Source organism: Aythya ferina, assembly GCF_964211825.1.
Source record: "Aythya ferina genome assembly, chromosome: 23".
NCBI lineage: Eukaryota > Metazoa > Chordata > Aves > Anseriformes > Anatidae > Aythya > Aythya ferina.
Genome location: NC_140321.1, coordinates 4665589 through 4680243, shown reverse-complemented (window position 1 = coordinate 4680243; position 14655 = coordinate 4665589). Strand labels below are relative to the sequence as shown.

Genomic DNA, 14655 nt, shown 5'->3' with positions numbered 1-14655 from the left:
TCACACGTGTGTGTGTTACATGTGTGTGTCATACGTGTGCATTACAGGTGTGCATGTGTCGTGTGTTGCATGTATGTCCTGCATGTGTATTACAGGTGTGTGGGAAGGGAAGGGAAGGGAAGGGAAGGGAAGGGAAGGGAAGGGAAGGGAAGGGAAGGGAAGGGAAGGGAAGGGAAGGGAAGGGAAGGGAAGGGAAGGGAAGGGAAGGGAAGGGAAGGGAAGGGAAGGGAAGGGAAGGGAAGGGAAGGGAAGGGAAGGGAAGGGAAGGGAAGGGAAGGGAAGGGAAGGGAAGGGAAGGGAAGGGAAGGGACCAAAATACCTGCAGACAGGCAGGCCATACACACTCATGTTGACATTTTTACTCTTTAATACTTTATTTTTTTTACCAGTATGGTCACTGGGAGCTTGCTGGGGGCAGCACAGAGCCCCCCCACCCCCCCGACCAGGCCTCTTCCCCCAGCAGGTCCCCAACACCCGGCCCTGACCCCACACCCAGCAGCCCCCCGGGACCCCCTGCCCTGCCCCGCTCCTGCAGCATCACGGGGCCATTCGTATTCCCATTCCTATTTCTACTTCTGTTATTTCTATTTCATTTCATTTCATTTTATGATTTTATTTCATTCTATTTTTTATTTCTATTCTATTCTATTCTATTCTATTCTATTCTATTCTATTCTATTCTATTCTATTCTATTCTATTCTATATATTTTATATTATTTATTCTATTTTATATTATTCTACTTTATATTATTCTATTTCATATTATTTATTCTATTTTATATTATCTTACATTATTTATCACTTGACCTTTACAAATAAAGGCTCAACAAGCTGCTGTGCCGCCGCCTCCTCTTTGACCCATCCCAGGCCCCGGGGCCCCCCGCAGCCCCCAGCCCCAGGATCTGTCCCCCCCCCCCAGCCCCACTCCCCTTCAATTATTACATTTTTTATTTTTCAGCTCGCGGGCGGAAGGAAGGGGCCAGCCTCGGGTCCACAAGTCTTTATTAGAGCTGGGCACGGGGAGGGGGCACAATTGAGGGGGGGGCTGCGGGCACGAGCCCTGGGGGTGGGCACGAGCCCAGCCCGGCCCTGAGCAGCCCCCAGGGGCAAGGGGGCAACGGCAGCGCCCGGCCCCACCGGGCACACTCACGCACGCTTACACACTTGTGCTCACACTCATGCTCATGCTTGTGCTCATGCTCTGCTCATGCTCACACTCACGCTCATGCTCGCACTCGTGCTCTTGTTCACACTCAATCACGCTCATGCACTCACACTCATGCTTACACTCATGTTCATGCTCACACTCACATGCTCACACTCTCACTCGTTCACACTCATGCTCACACTCACACCCAAATTCATGCTCACACGTTATTACACTCATGCTCACACTCACCCTCACTCGTGACCAAATTCATGCTCACAGGTGCTTACATGCTCATGTTTGTGCTCACACTCACACTCACACCCTCACTCATGCTCATACTCGCTCATGGTCACGCTCACACTCACACTCACACTCATGCTCACACTCACGCTCACACTCAGCCGCAGCAGGAGCCGGGGCCAGGCTGCTGTGGGAATGATCCTGGCAGGACGGGGCAGGGCTGGGGGGGCGCCCAGCGACCCTGAGCGCCACCAGCACCAACCCTGCCCCCCCCACCGGCCGGTTCGGCCCCGAGCAGGGCACTAAATCAGCTCCTCGGCCGCTTGCGACGCCTCGTCCCTCCTGTCCACACGCACACGGAGCACACCCAGCCCTCCCAAATAAATTACAAACTCCCCCAGGCACTAGCATCAAATATACAGATCACTCCTCGCAGCTGCTTTTTTTTTTTTTGGTCCTAGTTTTAAGTGCTTTTTGCATCTTTTTTTTTTTTTTTTTTTTTTTTAAGATTTTCCTTGTGTTCTGAGCAAGCCCTACCTGCAGAAGCATCAGCATTATTATTACTATTTTTTTTTCTGTTTTTTTTTTTTTTTTTCCATGATTGCCTCCATCGCAAACATCTCCCCCCTTTGCTGGGCTATTTACATCCCTGCCCCCGGGGGTGCCGGTGGGAGCGGGGTGCTCCCGCTGCAGAAATGGGCAGAGAAAGGGAGAAAACGGCTCAAAAACGGCTCCAAAACGGCTCCATGGGGCAAAAGCGGTGTCCCCGGGGGGGGGCGGCGGATCTACAGGCTGGGGGGGGGCAGAACGAGCCCTTAGCTGGGCATCTGCACCTCGTTGTACACGTCCTGGCCCTCCGCCTCCTCGAAGGTCACCACCGCATCGTCCGCGTCCAGCTGGGGGAGGGAGGGGGCGTCAGGGGGGGACGGGGTGGGGGGGTGGGATGGGGATATGGGATGGGATGGGATGGGATGGGATGGGATGGGATGGGATGGGATGGGATGGGGATGACAATGAGGATGATGATGGGGACAGGTAGGTGGATGGAATGGGGATTGGGATGGTGACAGGGACAGGGATGAGGATGGGGACGGGGATGAGGAGTAGGGTGGGATTTGGGATGGGGACAGGGACAAGGATGAGGCCAGGGATGGGGACAGGGACAGTGACAGGGGTGCAGAGAGGGATGGGGATGGGACAGGGATGGGGATGGAGATAGGGACGGCACGGGGACAGGGACGGGGACGGGGATGGGGTTGAGGATGGGGACCCATCCCGTGCCGGGGCTACGTACACATTTGAGCTCGATCTCGCGGAAGATCCTGGGCAGCAGGAAGCGGCGCAGCGGCACGGTGAGGATGAGGACGAAGGGCAGCGCCAGCGAGGCCGGGCTGGCCTTCACCCCCCACAGCAGTGCCAGCACGAGGATCTGGGTGAGGGTGAAGAGGTGCATCCGCCACGTCTTCACCTGCGGGGATGAAAGGGGTCAGGACGGCGGGGACAAAACGGGGTCAGGGTGGTAGGGACAGCACCCAGCACCCAGCCCGGGGGGGTGGGCAGAGGGAGAGGGAGGGCAGGAATGATGATCCGGCATGAATAGACAGAGGAGGCTTTTTGGGGAGCCCCAACCAACAGCAGGACCAGCTCGGGGTGCCCCCAAACCCCCCCAGGTGACCCAGGGCTCGCTCACCCGGGTGACGTAGGCCTCCTTGGGGTGGTACTTGGGGGGCATCAGCAGGAGCAGGATGCGGTCAAAGAGCTGGATGCCGAAGAGCGAGGTGACCCCCATGTAGAGGAAGATGCCGAAGAGGACGGCCAGCGGGATGTACTTCAGGATGGGCTCCATCAGGATGGAGACCCCTGGGGGGGGGGGGGGGACACGGCGCGGTCAGGGACCACCGCAGCGGCACAGGACGGGGGGATGGAGGGGGGGGGGGTCTCCTCTCCCCGTGCCCCCTCCCGCGCTCACCGATCAGCACGGCCACCAGCAGGCCGCTGATGCGCTGCTCCTTGACCTCCAGGATCTGGGGCTTGTCGCCCCCCGAGGAGGATTTGCTCATGACGGTGAGCGCATTGGCGTGCGTGATGGTGCGCACGGTGGTGGCGCTGAGCCACGGCATGCCGAAGAGCGCCGCCACGCCGCCCATGGCCACGATCAGCAGCAGGTCCAGGTGGAAGCCCGAGCCCTTCACCAGCTTCCTCTCGGGTTTGCTGACGATCAGGCTGCGAGGACGGAGGGGACGCGTTGGGTCGGGGAGGTCCCCCCCCCGGGCGGGTCCCCTCCGTCCCCGCCCCGCCATCGAGCCCCCTTCCCCCTTGCCCTCACGTGGTGATCTGCGTCTCGAGGAAGATGAGGATGAAGACCAGCAGGGCGGGCACCACGGAGGCGAACATCATCCAGATGGGGAACGAGTTGTCCTTCCCCATGGGGTTGATAAACCAGCCCCGGGCCGTCGAGTTGGTCACCTCCAGCCCCTTGGGGACCTTCAGTTTCTGCATGGGACCACAGACAGGGGGTGAGCAGCGGGGGGCTCGAGGCACCCCACGGGCACCCAGGAGTCCTCGGCACCCCCCTGCTTGCACCCCGGGGTCCCCCCCATTCCCCCCGGCCCACCCAGCTCCGTGTCCCCTTGTTGGGGACAGCCAGGATCCCGTCCCCCCCCCGGACCTGCGTGTAGGTGTCCTTGATGAAGAAGTCAGCCAGCGCCATGATGAAGATGGAGATGGGCACCCCGAAGTCCCCGATCAGGCGCCGGACCTGCGGGGACACCGTGCCCACGGTGAGCCCACCCACCCCCCATGTGTCCCCCCACCCACGTTAAGCCCACCCATACGCCCCCCATCCCCACCCGAGGGTCCCCCCTGTGTGTGTTTGGGGGGGTGGTGATGCCGTGCCCACGGTGTCCCCCCCAGCCCTGCAGCCCCCCCGTGCCCACCTTGCCGGGCAGGAAGGCGCTGTTCTTGAACTTGCGGAGGAAGAGGGCGAGGAAGAAGGTGCCGGCCATCAGGACGAGGGACAGCAGAGCCGTGTTGGGCTCGGCCACGTCGGGGGAGACGGTGGCCTGCACGTTGTACACCCGCTGCAGGGGGTGCGCCCTGAAGATCTGGGCGGGGGGAGAAGGGTCAGGGATGGACAGGGGATGGGGCAGCACCCGAGGTGTCCCTGCGGGCACCCAGGGTGCCCCCGTCCCGCTGCAAGGGGAGGGTCCGAGCTGGGGCATGGGGGCAAAAATAGGGGGTCCCCAGCAGCTCCTGGGTGAGGGGCGCCTGCCCCAAACCCAAACCGTGGGGAGAAGGATGGGGTGGGAAGGTGCTGGGTGAGGGGAGAAAACGCTGTGGGGCCGGCTCCATCCCTGCTGCAGTCCTTGGGCACACGGGACCCAGATGGAGACCCTCACCCCATAGCCCCCTCCCCGCTCACGGCCCCCACGCCCCTCACCGTGATGAGCTTGACGAAGGTCTCGTAGATGAAGATGAGGGAGATGAGGAAGGAGAAGATCTCCTGGGTGTAGCGGGACAGGTAGCGCACCAGGAAGCTGCCCTCGCAGGCCACCACCACCAGCACCAGCAGGATGAGCCAGAAGCCGATCCACACCCGTCCCACGATGTACTCCAAGCCCTGGCCCTCGCAGAACTGGGCACGGGGGACACGGCCCCGTCAGCCCCCTGTGTCCCCCCTCCCCAGCACCACGGGGCTCTGTGGTGGTCCTGCATCCCCTGGGGTGGCGGTACCCAGGGGGGTCACCCGCTTGGCTGCACCCAAATGGCATCACCGGCACGGTGTCACCTGTGTGGTGTCACCTGCTTGGTGTCACCCGTGTGGTGTCACCCATGTAGCTTCCCCTATGTGGCACCATTCGTGTGGGATGGCCCAGGTGGCATCCCAAAAGTGCCACCCCCCACGTGCCGTCACCCCCGTGCCATCACCCACGTGGCACCCCCCTCACGGAGCATCCCCCGTGTCACCTCACCCACGAGGCACCATCTGTGTGGCATCACCCCTGTGCCACCCCAAAAAGCACCACGCCTGATGTGCCATCACCCCTGTGCCATCCCAAAAACGCCATCCCTTATGTGGTGTCACCTTGTGCCATCCCCCAGGTGCCACCCCCCAGGGCGCACGGGGACACCGCGAGTGTGACAGGGGGCAGGGGGTGCCCGCGGGCGGGGGGCAGCACCCACCGAGAAGAAGGCTTCCTCGAAGACCAGGAGGGGCCCCGAAAAGCCAACGACGAGCAGGGGCTGGGCGCTGAGGAGGCTGAAGAGGACGCACTGCACGCAGGTGGAGATGAGCAGCTCCGACACCCCCATCATGCCCTTGGTCTTCTCACCTGGGGGGGGCAGAGCCGGTTGGTTCCCGGGGGGGGACACAGCGCCGTGTGCCCCCATCCCACACCCCTTGATGCCCCGTGCAGAGCCCCTTGGGGATGGCGCTGCAGGTGGTGGCACCTCATGCACCCGACCGGGGGCTGTCCCTGTCCCCACGCGCGTCCCCCCCCCTTACCCAGCAAGCCTCCGAAGGTGACAGCAGGGGACAGCGCCGCGAAGTAGATGAAGATGACGGCGGCCAAGCACTGGGGGCTGAGGGCGTCCTTGATGTCGCTGAGATATTTGGGGTAGCGGCGGCGGATGTCCCGCACCAGCCCCCCGAAGGGGCGCCCCGTCCTGCGCAGGGGGTCGTCGTCCTCCGGCTCCTCGCTCTTGGTCCCTGGGGACACACAAGCCAGCCGTGGGGACGGGACCCAGGGGACCCAGTGTGTGGGGGGGGTTCTGGGGTGTCCCCAGGACGTACACGTCTCCTTTAGGAAGTCCTCGGGGGTCTTCCCGGGTTGCTGGTAGCGGCGGCGGAGCAGCTGGCGCTGCAGCGGCACCAGGCTGCGCAGGTGCTGCTCGCTGGGGGTCTCGGTGGGGGGCAGCACGATGCTGGCCTCCAGGAAATCCTCCACCCCCCGCAGCAGGTCCTGGCGGCTCTCGGCCAGGTAGGCGTCGCGGCGGAAAACCTGCGGGGACGGCCGGGGATGGGGGTCGGCCGCCCCCGCAGCCCCCGTGGGGACAGGGCACCGTGGGGACGCAGGGGGGCGCGGGGATGGGGGCGCACGGGGGGCTGGGGACACGGGGCACAGGGCCACGGGGGCACGGGGACAGGGTGGGATGGGGACAGGGGACACTGGGGACATGGGGGCTTGAGGGCACTGGGCACAGGGACCTGAGAATGTGGGGACACAGGAGCCTGGGGACATGGGGACAAAGCAGGATGGGGACAGGGGACACTGGGGCCACGAGGACCTGGGACACTGGGGCCTTGAGGACTTGAGAAATTGGTGACAAAGGGACCTGGGGACACGGGGACACAGTGGGATGGGGACATGGGACACTGGAGGATGGGGACTTGAGGGCACTGGGGCCGTGGGGACCTGGGGATGTGGGGACACAGGAGCCTGGGGACATGGGGGGGATGAAGGCATGGGGTGATGGGGATGTGGAGGGACGTGGGGGTGTGGGGGGACATGGGGATGTTGGGGGGACGTGGGGACACAGGGCTGTGGGAGCACACAGGGACAGGGGATGTGCTCGCTGGGACAGACGGGAATGGGGACACGAGGGCATGGGGACATGGCAATATGGGGACATGGGGGACATGGGGTCACAGGTCCTTGCACACATGGGAACGGGCAGATAATGGGGGCATGGGACCACTGGGGCACGGCGACATGGGGCAGAGGTGCATGGGCACATGGGGCATATAGGGACAGGGCTGTGCGGGGACATGGGGACAGAGAGGGACGTGGCGGGGGGTGACAAGCCCTGCTTGGGGACCCTGGGGAGCTCGGGGTGGCGGGGGCCGTACCCTCTCGGCCATCATGGTGGCGATGGTGCGGCCGATCTCGTGGTAGCTGACGTGGGGGCTGTCGGGGCCCAGCACCACGAAGAGGAAGCGCACGGGCAGGGGCACGTTGAGGACGGCGTCCATCGTCACCGCGTCCCGCAGGCGCACGAAGGCCAGCGTCGGCTGCTCCAGGAAGGCTGCGCAGCCTGGGGGGGGGACGGGATGGGGTCAGGGAGGGTCGTGGAACGGGGACGTGGGGCACAGGGAGACGGGGAAAGGAGCTTGGGGACGTGGGGACGTGGGGATGTTGGGGTATGGGGACGTTGGGAAATGGGGACGTGGGGGTGCAGGGACACAGTTACATGGAGGCGCAGGGACACGGAGACACGGGGATGTGGGGGGACAAAAGGGTTAGGACAGGGGGCACAGAGACATGGGGACACAGGGACATGGGCACAGGGACATTGGGGCATAGGAACATGGGGGGACATAGGGACGTGAGTGGGGAACTGGGAACATGAGGACATGAGGATATGGGGACAGGGAGGCAGGGGAATGGGGGACAGGGTGACAGAGGGACACGGGACGGTGAACAGCGCTGAGCAGGAGGTGGCAAGGGCTGAGGATGAGGAGGGGGGGAGTAGAAAAAAGTACAAGAAAAGCAGCAAGTGAGCAAGCAGCGAGGCAGCAAGGGGCTGGTGGCAAAGCCCCCACACACACCCCGGCCGCGGGGCTGATCCTGCACCCGCAGCACCCCGGGCACTCACCCACGAGGACCAGCGTGGCCTCGGCATCGTCGGGGAGCTTCTCGGAGAGCTGGGGCCCGGTCTTGGTCCCGCTCTGTTTTGGGCAGGAGAATGGCAGGAGTCAGCTGGTGGCTGTCCCTTGTGCCCCAAGCCATCCCCTGCGTGTCCCCTGCGTGTCCCCTGCGTGTCCCCTGCGTGTCCCCTGCGTGTCCCCTGCGGGTCCTGCTCCATCCCTGCACGCCCGGCTCCCTCGCTGTCACCTCTGCCCCTTCCCACAGCACCTCCTCCCCAGCAGTGTGACCCCAGAAGTGCAGGTGTGTGTGTGTGTGTGTGTGCGCGTGCAGCTGCCTCTTCCAGTGTGCACACGTGCGTGCAAGAGTGCGCACACCAGGGCGCGAGCCACCCGCACGCAGAGCACGGGCATGTGGTGCCCACGGGTGCCTGTGGGTGCCCTCCCTGCAGCCTGACCCCCCCCCCAGCACCCCAGGACCCCCCCCAGGACCCCCACACACACTCACCTGCTCGGCCCCGTCCAGCGCCCGCATCTCCATGGCCTGGTGCTCCCGCAGCAGCGGCTGCTCCGTCTCCACCGGCACCGTGCCCGAGCGCTGCAGCTGCGCCGGCGGCAGCGTCCACACCGACTCAGCCTCACTGGGGTGCCTGCGAGCAGCCGGGGGACAGCGTGAGGTGGGACAACGCCCCCCCCAAAACCCCCCTCCCACAGCCCTTAGGGTCCCCGGCCGTACTTGTGCTGCAGCAGCAGCGTCCTCAGGAGGTCCTCCCTGTCCTGCGGCTTGATCTGCCCCTCGTAGATCATCTGATCGATGAGCACGTGCGCCACGGCCGCCAGCGAGGTGGCCGCCACGTCGAGGAGCACGGCGCCTGCGGGGACACCACCGTCACCGCCCGACTGCCCTGGGGGTCCCCACCTGCCCCCCCCCCAGCCCCGTTGGTGTCCCCACCTTTGGCGAGGGCGCGGTGCAGGTCCAGGAGGCTGCGGTAGGTCAGGAAGGAGACGTGGGGCTGGCCCCAGTCCCCGCCGGCCGTGAAGTTCTCCTCCAGCTGCAGCCAGTGGCCGGCCTCCATCCAGCACAGCTCCTTCTTGCTGTCCATGACCAGCTCGTGCAGCTCCGTGTAGACCTGCGGCCGCAGCCACGGGGGTGTCAGAGACCTCCCCCCCCCCAAACCCCTCACTGGGGACCCCCGGGGGTCACAAAGCTGCAGCAGTGCCACCCGCCGCGGATGGGACCCCCGGGTCCCAGTGTCACCAGGGTTTGACACCACCCTTGCAGCAATCTGCCCTCCCCGGGGGTGGGAATGAAGTGGGGGGGTCCCGGGGGCACAGCACCCACCTCATGGGTGTCCCACCGGGACACGAGCCGCCTGCTCCCCGCCGCCTCCAGGTCCACATCGGTCACCGACGGAGCTGTGAGCGGAGCCAGCGCCGCGTTAGCTGGTCCTGACCCCCCCTCCAGCCCCCCGGGGTCTGTCGGAGGCATCCCCCCCATCGCCCCCATCCCCAACACGCAGCTGGGGTGTGCTGGATGTGTCCCCCTGTCACCTCTGCCCTGCTGGTGCCCCGCTGTCCCTGGGGACAGCGCCCGGTGCTGTCCCGCACCCCGGGGTGCACCAGGACGGGAACAGGGATGGTGATGGGGACAGTTTGTCCCCAGCCAGCACAACCCCAAGAGCGCAGCGTCCCCTGTCCCTGTCCCCCGCCTACCTGCACCCCCTCTGCGCTCCCCCTGCATTCCTGCCCTATAAAGCCTGGGTGGGGGCGGCGGGCCGGCCCCACGCCCTGTGTGCACCGTAAACCCCGCAGCACTTTGCCTTTGCTGACAGTAAACACCGGGACAGCCCCCGGGGGGGCAGAACGTCCCTGTCCCCACTGTGCCCACTCTGGGGACCACCACGGTCCCCTGTATCCCCCACCAGGCCCCGGTGACACCGCAATGCCCGCATCCCGCTCTGCCGGGGTGCCACCCGCACGCCAGCGGGGACAGGCGCATGTCCCCACTGGTGTCCCTGAGGGCACGTGGGCACGCGCCGAGCTCGTCCTCGTCCCGGCCCGCTGCCACCGCCGAGCCGCCCAGCGCCAGCCAGCGTTCAGCCCCGAGTGGTTCTTGTCCTCACCCCAAACAAAGCCTTTATTTATCCTCAATCAGCGGGCGATTACGGGCAAGCGGCCGCGGTCACCCCGTGGCACGCCCCGACGCCCGGGTGACGGCCGCCTCGCGGGGCCGAGGGCGGCAGAGGGGCCGGGGGGGGGAAGGACACACACGCCGGGGCCGGGTCACTCACTCTGCCCTCCACCACGGCGGCTGACCCGTCCCGGGGGGGCCCCGGCCGCGCGCCTCCTCCCGTCCAGGTCATAGGATCCCCGGTGGCTGGGCAAATACCGGCTGCAAAACACACACGGCGGGGACGGGCGGGTGAGCCCCGCGCGCCCGTGGGTGCCGGTGGCCTCCCGGGGCCGAGCCGCGAGTGGGACTCACCGCAGGGGCGCCAGCTCCTCGCCTCTCGCCCTCCGCGTGGCCAAAGGGGGCCCGGTGCCGCCGCCGGCCCCTGCGCAGAACGGGCGGCAGCGTTACCTCGGGTGGGCGCGGGACGGGGACAGCCACCACCCCACCCCGTGGCCAACGTCACCACCCGGCGTCACCCCATGGAGGGGACCCTGAGGGGCTGGGGACACCGAGACCTTCGGGATGCACAGCGGCAGCCGGTGGGGACCGGAGAGGAGCCACCCCGCTGCATCGAGCACAAAAACCCGGCTGCGGGCAAGGAAGAGGGGCAACGAGACCCCTCTGAATGCCCCTTGCCGCCCACCCAAGGACCTCGGTGTCCCCAGGCTTGGCCATGTCTCCTGCACCCGCTGGCAACCTCCAGGGTTTCAGCAAGCCACGCTGGCACCCATGCAGTGCTGGTGCCCGTGCAACACGCCTGTGCAACGCCAGCACCCATGCAATGCCAGCACTCGTGCAACGTCGGCACGCATGCAGCGCTGGTGCCCGTGCAACGCACCCGTGCAACACTGCCCCCCATGCAACTCCAGTGCCCATGCAACGCTGGCACCCATGCAACGCCTGCACCCTTGCAACACTGGTGCCCATGCAACATGCCTATGCAGTGCTGGCACCCGTGCAACACCACAGCCATGCAACGCTGGCACCCTTGCCATGCACCCGTGCAACTCGAGTGCCCGTGCAACGCGCCCTCACAACGCTAGCAACCATGCCGTGATGGTGCTCATGCAACACCAGTGCCCGTGCAACGCTGGCACCCGCAGAACCCTGTGCAACATGCGCCCTTGAACCTGCAGTGCCCACACCGTGCCAGCGCCCACAGGGTGCCGGTCCCTGCGCAGCCCAGGTGCCCGTGCAGCAGCACCGCTCGTGCAACGCCCTTCCATGCAATGCTGACACCTCTGCAACGCTGGTGCCCATCCAACACCGGTGCCCATGCGGTGCCACCAGCCATGCAATGCCAGTGCCAGTCCCATCGCCCCCGCCCCGCTGGCCCCCACATAGCCCCCCCGCCACCCCACGCACCCCCAGCTCCCCCCTCCACCCGTGGGTGCCACTCACTGCTCGTCTCCTCCAGCGACATCCTCGAGCCCTTGATCCCCGGGTCCTCGTAGCCCTCGGGGTCCAGGTTTCTCCGCATCACCTCCTCGGCGTCCTGCGGGGCAGAGAGCGGTGGGGGGGGCTCAGTGGGGCTGGGGAGGGGGCCGGGGCGCAGCGGCGGGGCCGGGGTCTCCCTACCTGGCCGGGCCCCTCCATGGCTCTGCGCTGCGTCCCAGCGGTCGGCCCGGCGGCGCATTAACGCCCGGGGCCGGCGCCCTGCGGGCGGTGCGGGGAGAGGAGACAGAGCGTTAGGGAGCGGAGATCGGGCCCCCCCCGTGTCCGCTTCGGGAGGTGCTGGGGGCCGGGGGGGTCCCACGGGAGCCGGGTCCTGCCCTGCTGGTGGGAACCGATGGCAGAGCTCCGGCTGCTGCCCGCCGGGACGTGGCATCGCGCCCCGATCCCACCCGTGCCCACGCACGAGGGACGTCCCGTGAGTGGGGTCAGGCTCCCCGGGGGGCTGTGAGCAGGGATTAGGGGCCCTGTGGGGCTGTGAGCAGGGGTCAGGGTCCCCATGGGGCCGTGCGCGTGGGTTGGGACCCACAGCCCTTCACACGTGGGGCAGGTCCCATGTGGATGCCTGCATTTAGTGGGGACCCCAAATAGAGCCGTGGACGTGAGTGGGGGGCCCATAAGAACCCCCACCCGTGGGCGAGGCCCCCAAGGGGAGCCGTGCGTGTGGGCTGGGCCCCCCAAATCTTCATGCGTGGGGCGGGCCCCACAAGGACCCACGGGCACACGTGGATCCCCACGCAGGGGTCGGGTCCTTTATGCACCCCTGCATGTGGCTCCGGTCCCGCGTGGGTGCCCACACCCAGGTGGGGGTCCTGCAGGGCCCCACGCCCACGGGGGGGGTGCAGCTCAGGTCCCACCCCGACCCACGCCCACGGGGGGGGTCCCGGCCCCCCCCCGCCACCCCAGGGTACATCCACCAGGGGGCGCCCTTCCCCACGCGCGTGGGGCACCCCCAGCCCCGGGGCACCCCCGGGAGCTCCCCCCACTTCTTCCCCCCCACCCCCCACCCCAGGAGCCGCGTGGGGAGCTGGGGGGGTCCTGTCCCGGACCCAGCACCCCCACCCGTGGGGTACCCACGCAGGGGGACCCCTCACGCCCCCTGCTGCCCCAGACCAGGGACCCCTCGTGGGGGGGGCGGGAGGTTGGGGGGGGTCAAGGTCAAGGTGGGGGGGTTGGGGTGGGGACAGCGGGCCCCCCAGCTCTCACCAGGGTGACGCAGGACCTCGCTCCCAGGCTGGCAGCAGCGGGGACCCCAATGGGGACACGGGGACACCGGCAGGGTTACGGGGATCCCGATGGGGACTCAGGAGCCCCGGGGGGGGATCGGGGGGGGACGGGACGGGACACACACGGAGGAGCCACCGTGGGGCTGTGGGAGCCACCCGTGGGGACACGGGAGCGGTGACGGGGTCACGGGAACCATGGCTGGCTCCGGACCCGGCCTCCTCCTTCCTGCCCCGCCTGGCCCCGCTTTGGCAGCAGCCCTGGCCCCCCAGGCCAGCCCTGGGCCCTGGGCCCCGGCCCCGCTGCCCCCCCCAGCCCCACTGCGGCCCCGACGCCTCTTGCGTCAGCCCCGCTGCGCCCCACTGATAATGCGGCTCCGGCCCCCACCCCGCTCCCCCCGCTGCCCCCCTGCTCCTGCGCATGGCCCCCGGGGGCCAGGCAGCGCCCCGAGACCGGGGTGAGGGGCTGGGGGGTGCCAGGCAGCCTGGTCACCCCCCCCCGGGGGTCTGCACCTGCTGTGGGGTGCTTGGCAAGGAGGCAACCCATGTCTCCTGCTTGGGTGTGCAATGGGGAGCCCATACATCCTATATGGGTGTGCAATGGGGATCCCATATATCCTATATGGGTGTGCAACGGGGCCCCCATACATCCTATATGGGTGTGCAATGGGGATCCCATATATCCTGCATGGGTGTGCAGTGGGGCACCCATATAGCCTGCATGGGTGTGCAATGGGGTACCCATATATCCTATATGGGTGTGCAATGGGGCACCCATGCACTCTATATGGGTGCGCAATGGGGATCCCATACCTCCTGCGTGGGTGTGCAATGGGGCACCCATATAGCCTGAATGGGTGTGCAATGGGGTGCCCATATATCCTATATGGGTGTGCAATGGGGAGCCCATACATCCTATATGGGTGTGCAATGGGACACCCATACCTCCTGCATGGGTGTGCAACGGGGTGCGCACACCTCAACCATGAGCACTGGTGCTGGGTACAGCCCCCTACACCCCACACCCTGTGCTCAGCACGGAGCCCCCGCCAGGCACCCCACTGCACGCTGTAGAGCCCAAATCTGCCACCCCACAGAGCTGGCGTGCCCAGCATGGAGCCCGTACCTCCCGAAGGACATCCCATACTGGTGCCCAAACCACAGCTCCCAGTGCATGCACCCCATGCACCCAGCACGGCACCCATACCTCCCAAAGGACACCCCACGCACCCATCTTGGTGCCCACACCATAATTCCCAAAGCACTCACCCCATGCACCCAACGAGGCCCCCATAGGTCCTGAAGCACAAACCCCATGCACCCATCACAGCACGGGACCTATGGACCCCATACACCCCGCCAACCCACTGCCAAACCCTCCTGACCCTACCCCGCACCCTACAGGGCCGTATGCCCCCACGTGGGCACCCTTGGGTGCTCCCACCCGCCCCATCCCCACCACCCCCTTACATCCAGGGACCCCGCGGTGCCCCCCGCCCCGAGACCCCACACCGACCTTTGGGGTGGCTCGGGGACGCCGCTGCCGTCGCCGCCAGCCCCCGGCTCTACGGTGGAAGAGCCGCGCGCCGCCGGGGCAGGCACCCAAATGCCCTGAGTCACGCTCACCTCCTAATCTGCCCCCCACCGCTGCCCCCCCCGGCTCGCCCGGCCCCCCCCGGCCCCGTAAACAAGGTTATCGGGGTGCAACATCTTGCGCCTCGGCGGCTGCGCCCGGCCCCAACCCGCGGTGCTGCCCCACGCTGCCCGGCCCCGCTCCGGCCACCCCGCAATCCCGCAGCTGCTATCGGGGTTTTGGGCTCCGGGTTTCCCTCG

The 14655-nt window shown here is 66.5% G+C and overlaps 1 protein-coding gene across 7 annotated transcripts; it reads right to left on the bottom strand.

Annotated features, from left to right (window-relative positions):
* Positions 1–355: 355 nt before the first annotated feature.
* Positions 356–14461, bottom strand: SLC4A1 (solute carrier family 4 member 1 (Diego blood group)). 7 transcript variants are annotated; one of them, XR_014685505.1, is made up of 22 exons: positions 11726–11803; positions 11549–11642; positions 10460–10529; positions 10266–10366; positions 9317–9390; positions 8927–9104; positions 8711–8846; positions 8483–8624; positions 7986–8058; positions 7240–7424; positions 6184–6391; positions 5896–6099; positions 5574–5722; positions 4831–5025; positions 4328–4495; positions 4060–4149; positions 3718–3884; positions 3361–3614; positions 3082–3251; positions 2686–2859; positions 1289–2287; positions 356–1205 (listed from the first exon to the last, which is right to left on the bottom strand). XR_014685505.1 is itself a non-coding variant. In XM_084496227.1 (21 exons), the coding sequence occupies exons 2-21, from the start codon at positions 11625–11627 to the stop codon at positions 2207–2209; spliced, it is 2898 nt and encodes a 965-aa protein (XP_084352353.1). In that variant the 5' UTR covers positions 11628–11642; positions 14339–14461; the 3' UTR covers positions 356–2206. The 7 variants fall into 7 exon arrangements, 6 of the variants coding, with proteins under 6 accessions (XP_084352353.1, XP_084352352.1, XP_084352355.1 ...); XM_084496227.1 differs by lacking the exon at positions 11726–11803 and adding an exon at positions 14339–14461 and having other exon boundaries at positions 356–2287; XM_084496226.1 differs by having other exon boundaries at positions 356–2287.
* Positions 14462–14655: the final 194 nt, after the last annotated feature.